The sequence below is a fragment of the Osmerus eperlanus genome, chromosome 5, assembly GCF_963692335.1.
Source record: "Osmerus eperlanus chromosome 5, fOsmEpe2.1, whole genome shotgun sequence".
Taxonomy (NCBI): domain Eukaryota; kingdom Metazoa; phylum Chordata; class Actinopteri; order Osmeriformes; family Osmeridae; genus Osmerus; species Osmerus eperlanus.
The window spans coordinates 15,114,294-15,120,293 of NC_085022.1; the positions used below are offsets into that span (position 1 = coordinate 15,114,294).

Sequence of the window (6,000 nt, forward strand, 5' to 3'; positions counted from 1 at the left end):
ATACGAAATTGAGGCCTTTATTCACATTGTACATAAACATCCATCCTACTGCAAACCCTTACAATATAATTGCAAGGATAATTACCCTTTCTGCAACCACAGAATGAATATTGTGTTCATTCACATAAGTGGTTGCAATTATATACACACAGGTTTCTCAGCAAGTGAACTTTGGTGGAGCAAAAGTGGAAAATTAGAAAAAATCTCAATCATTCTGTCCTTCAAGAACAGGTGAGAATATAGGATAAAAGGATTCAGGTATAAGGTAGCATTCTAAACCTACAATAGGCTACAGGGGGCAAAGTCAATATATGACACCATCCAGCCCTAGTTTCCTGACACCTTGGTCCGATTTGTCTCCTCAGGGCTCCTCTCCTCTTGCCCTAATATACAATCTCAGCTGCATTATGCATCAGGCTACTATAGGGTGTACGTTTATTAGTCATTCTCCGACATTGTCGCTATATTTTGCCATGTTCTGGCATACTGTAAATGTCAGTGAATTTCGCGCCCCAGATTTCTCTGTGACCCAAATGCGAGGGCGATATCAGTCGTCGGTCCTGTTGCCTTCTAAAGCTCCACTTGATCACTCTTAATATAGATCTAAGGAGCATGCTGAACTGGTTTAAACTAGGGGCTACACGCCAACAGCCACATGTTGCCTCTGCTGGAGACTGAAAATACTAGGAGAATCACAGTCAGAAGGATATAAAAAAATCATCAACTAGCTGTGCCAGAAGATTTCCAGTGGGGGTTTTTTGTAGGAGGTTTAAAACAATAACAACATAGGTATGTCGGTGGCTATGTTTGATTTTTTTTATTAATATAATTTGATGCAGTCTATCTATTTAACAGACACTTTTGTCCAGAACGACTTAGAAGGGGTGTTTGGACTGCTCTTGATCTGCAGTCAAATGCTCTCCCCCAAATGCTCTCCCACTGAACACCGAGGCTATTCTAAGCAATTGTTTTCTACTCTGTCTCCCTTGTAATCCATCTCCAGATGTGATGTTTACGAAACTGCCTGTCCGACCTTGAAACGTGCGATGTAAGTGGGGCCGTAACAACGTTTGCTCGTTGCATTATAAATCACTCCCCAAGTCGTTACTCAGAGCCCTACAAATGGCTTTATGCTCCAGTGTCCACAATGTGTTTTTCTAACAATACCTTTGATGTGCGATGGAATCGCTGCTGTAGCGATGTTTGGATCCCAGGGAGAGTTGCCATCTGTTGCGAGTTCCTCCTCCTCACTCCTCGCCGCCAAAACTGCAGAGACATGCTTCAGCGGCCCCCCTCTGAGGATCCCCTGCTGTCAGTTTACCACTCAATGAGAGCGCTATTAGTCCTGCTCCCGGGTTTCTGAGGCGGTTGCCATGACTACTCAGGTGGTCTCGCGGCGCGGCTGAGGCGTGTGCGCGCAGGTGTGTTTGCATCAGTGCTTTTTGACAGGCATCAGCGTAACTGCAAAATGGCAAAGTGGAGGAAAGGAAACAGCAGCTCATGTCTCGGTGTGTGTGGAAGGATGTGGAGGATAGGCAAAGTGTTTGTGTTTGTGCGTGTGTTTGTGCTTTTGGTAAACATAATTTGCTTTTGTACTGTACATGGTTCAGTTGTTTTGGTTGGAAAGCTCCCTGTGGGTTTGCGGTGGATTTGTAAAGTAACTGTTAAACATAACTTGAAACCAACCAAGCAGGGAGCAGAAGAGGACACTGGGTAGATTTGACGCAGCATTTCTTTAGACAGCCGGACAATGTTTCTCAAAGGAAAGTTTACCCATCCGAGGTTCCCAAGATGTAATTTACTTGCATCCCCAAACATTTTTTGATTCAGATACATTGGTTGAGATTAGGAGGTATGGTCTGATAGCCAGGCAACGCCATGCGTATTAGTCTGGAACCCTTCCATTTTTGACATCCAGTGGGAGTTAACAACGGACGCAGGCCCAAAATGCCTTAGGACTCAATTGGATAGAATTTGATAGATCCAATGCCTCAATGATGCTCCACTTTAGTGTCCCTATCAAACCTGCCCCATTTGAATTCATTGTGATGGGCCCAGCACTTTTTTATGGCAGAGGGAAATCTGTTGGAATGGGAATGTGGTCAGACCAATCAATCCTGCCAGAGCAAATACATGAGCTTGCAGACGAGCATGGTTACCTGGCTAATGGTTTGATACAAAAGTAAAACTCCCCTATTGCTTGTCAGCACGGTACGCCCAGTGACCTTTGACCTGTGCAACTTGAAACTGTATTCACAGTGCATGATTGACACAAGCTGCTCACAAACCTCCTCTTGGGCTACTCACTTTGAAGCAGACGGGACCAAATGACTGATGTCCCTCTCTCTCCCTGTTTCCCTCTCCTACTCTCCTCCTTGCTACCTCTCCATCCCTCTCCCTCTTTCTCCTCCCTGCCTCTCCATCCATACCTCCCTTTCTCTCTCCCTCCCTCCCTGCCCCCCCCCCCCGCCCTCCACACAAACCCCCCTGTTTTCTTCGCCATCCCTCTCCCACCTCCACCCAATGCTGCCCCCCCCCCTCCCTCCCCTCCCTCCCTCCAGATGTACATCCAGACCGCCACCCTGACCGTGTCCCTCAGCCTGAGCGCCTCCGTGTCTCTGGGCATGCTCTACATGCCCAAGGTCTACATCATCATCTTTCACCCGGAGCAGAACGTGCCCAAGCGCAAGCGCAGCTTCAAGGCCATCGTCACCGCCGCCACCATGACCAGCAAGCTGTCCCAGCTGGCTGCCGAGCGACCCAACGGCGAGGTGAAGACGGAGCTCTGCGAGGGCATGGAGGCCAATCGTAAGCCTGGGTCTCGTGTTTGGGTTTCATTGAGCTGTTTACTCTGCAGACGTTTGCCTAGGGGAATGTATGGTGTTTTTTGAGATATTCCGCGTGCTTCATGCTCAAGTGGAGCAGACTTTATACCCAACATACATCAACATCCCCCCCACGAGTTTCAATTTTTTGTCCTCCAGATTTCGCCAAAGTCTTAGGTAATCATAATGGTAACATTGCTGCACGCGTGTCGTATTCGCATAATCAGTCTTTTAAGTCTCAAGATGCTTTAGGGTGAATTCAAGTTGCTTTAGGGTTTAAGGGTGTTATGGTCTTCAAAGACCATAACACCCTTAAAATAGACCTTAGACCAAAAAATGGCATCGAAGTTTGTTAGAAAATCACCTGAGGATGGAACTGATAGAGCTAAAGTTCTTATCACTCAGGTTTAAACATCAAAGATGTTTCTTCAGCTTAAGTTAGAGAAGTCAGTAGAAGTTTGAGAATTTGCAAGAGGCAAAAGTTACTTGTTTGTTCTTTGAAATTGATTTATTATCTCGTAGAGGCCTGATCCCACAAAGATTCTAATCTGTTTTATTCCAAATTACTGTTTGGTCTTTGTGTCAACATTACTCTCATATCAACATACAGTTATGTTGAGTCCAAATTCACGCTTGCTGCTGTATGCATGTAATTAATATTCCATAGGAATCAACAAGGCAAACTTACACTCTTTGTAATTTGTGTTTATTTTTTCAGTGCCGACGACCAAAACTACATATGTCAGCTACACAAATCATGCCATTTGAAAAGGGATGCTCCCAAAGGCCGCAGGCATTCACATGCAGACTTGGATATGCCTCACTCGGAGCCGACCAGGACTTCCAACAAGCATGAGACATTAATCTTGCTCAGTGTCAAACAAACAACTGAGAAGGCGTTAAGACAGAAAATATAACTGTCTGTGTTGTCATGTATACAGGCGTGGACTTTGTGGCCAGTTTCAAAACAAAAACAAAACGCCAAAATCCATCTAGAGACCAAACAAAAAAGGCGATGGTAAACACACAAAAAAACGACATAAGTTAAAAGAGAATCTAAAAATACATTGTTGGGATCAACCATGTTAGTTGTTATTCTTATCGTACAGTACGTAATTTGTGGTTGTGAAGATTTTCAAATTCTTGTCTCATGTCGTCTGTCCGACTTGCATTATGAGATGAGTATGTCTCTGTGTTGGCTATCTGAATGGTAGCCTTGAGTTGTGAAATCTGTAAATGCCATGGTTTAAGCATGCCAATTTTTATACAAATACTTTATTTATAATAAAGGAATGTTTTGCAAATGTTTAGCTTGGTGAAAGTGCATTTTAGAAGAAATAATATAGAAACTGGATGGTAATACAAATACACAATGATACAGTTGAGATGGTACTTGATTAAGGGTTTTTTTTCCCCTCAACCACCTAATTTGGTGAGCATCATTTTAAATGAACATGTTGTAATCGTAGGGCGTAGCTCTCCACTCAACACACACTGTAGGACTGCACAACATGTCCCTCGACAGAATGTGAACCAGCCAAGAAGATCAATATGGTCGATGGAACAGGCAGGGATGAATCAATAAAAAACTGCAAGTGAAAACTCCTCAAGCATGTAATGAATATTTCGCCATTTTTCTTGTGAGGAAAAGGACAGGTACCGAGTTTGAGTGATGAAGCCCTCAAGCATTCCTTGTTTATTTCCCTGGTTGATGATCTCATTTCACCCTGTGTCGCCAGGAAGAACGAACGAAAAACATGCTTAATCCCCCTCAGTGTCTTTTACCATTGGCAGAATGGCTTGTCCGTTCTTTTTCATAACTTACAAACACACCTTATCCTTTGAATTCTCCTTGTATCTAATTGATTTTACAATTTCAGCAGGCATGATAAAATATGAACACATGTTGATATTGACTGACCGCTCCCTGGACAGAGGCTGGAACACTGCATTTGACCAAACAGCTCCCCTTCAGCGCTGCAATCGTTCAGTTTGGGTTCTTAGGCGGGAACCCCGTCTCCAATCCTATGTGGTCTTCTAGCCATGTTTATAGTTGGCCTTGGACATGTTACTCAGTGTTATTGATCAAATGTCTTATTTTGTAGGTGTTTGAGATTTATTTGAGTTTTGACCGACTTGTGGCTTCACGACATTCCCAGGTGTGGTCTCTGCGTCGAAAAATAGCTTGGGAATTTTTTATTTATTTTTTTCACCGTCCAGACATCCTCTGCTGTACCTTTTATTTATTTGTAAGATGTATGTGACACATCCATCTACAACCTACTGTCCCTGTCAAACCTAAATTAGGCAGTTGAGGGATTTAACAAAAAAAAAAAATTTTTTTTTTAATTCTTAATTTTAATTTAAGATGTCGACCACACAAATACAAACTACAGCAATCCAATTATAACTGACTCTCAATGCTGAATCAAATGTTGGATAAAGGTCTGTAACTGACATCTAAAGTCTAAAAAAAGGACTTAAATGTCAGAATAAGATTAATTGACTGGGATCGCCTTTCGTATTACTCTCAACCTCCTCCCAAGACGAGTTATGACCAGGAACAAGATGATCCAGCAAAAGAACGCTTTCAAGTATGCAGAATTGTCATTTCTCCTGTCCTCCTCGTTATCTGTCGTGAGATGGTTGAGGAAGACCGGGCAGGCTTGCACCATAAGCTTAATTGGCTCTGACAGGCATACTGCAGGTTCCTACCACCAAGCACTTTCTTCATCCACTCTTATAGACTGGACGCTCTGCCAATTACCTGGTGAAGGAACGTCCTAATTAAGCATCCTGCCATTCTCCAGTGAAGGTATATGTGGGAAAGTAGAGATTAATTGAAATGTGACCTGGGTATTATATTGGACTTGCTCTTTCCATAGAAAAGTAACATGTCCGTCTCAGGAAGATCCTGTTGAAGTGAAATGTTACTGTATAGAGCGGTTTTATTCACGTGTGCAGTCTCTTGAGTTCAGCGTTTTGGCTAGGGACAGTATTATGTGATCACATAATGGGATGCAACGGACACATAATGGTTGATGTGAGCAGGACAAATTCATGGCAGAAGTACATGTGAAGTTCTCTCTCGTTCAGTTAATTAGTGTTAAATCACATACAGTGACACATAAACCTCTGTTGAACCAACCAAGCTCTGAGATCTCTTATCAGAATC

General features: G+C 43.2%; 1 protein-coding gene across 3 annotated transcripts in view; it reads left to right on the forward strand.

Moving 5' to 3' along the window:
• Positions 1 to 4,133, forward strand: part of LOC134021251 (metabotropic glutamate receptor 8-like) — a 91,118-nt gene extending 86,985 nt beyond the window's left edge. For all 3 annotated transcript variants that reach the window (XM_062461886.1, XM_062461884.1, XM_062461887.1), the window contains exons 10-11: positions 2,562 to 2,808; positions 3,544 to 4,133. In XM_062461886.1, coding sequence (XP_062317870.1) covers positions 2,562 to 2,808; positions 3,544 to 3,593 — 297 coding nt within the window. In that variant the 3' untranslated portion in view covers positions 3,594 to 4,133. The remainder of the gene's footprint in view (positions 1 to 2,561; positions 2,809 to 3,543) is intronic.
• Positions 4,134 to 6,000: the final 1,867 nt, after the last annotated feature.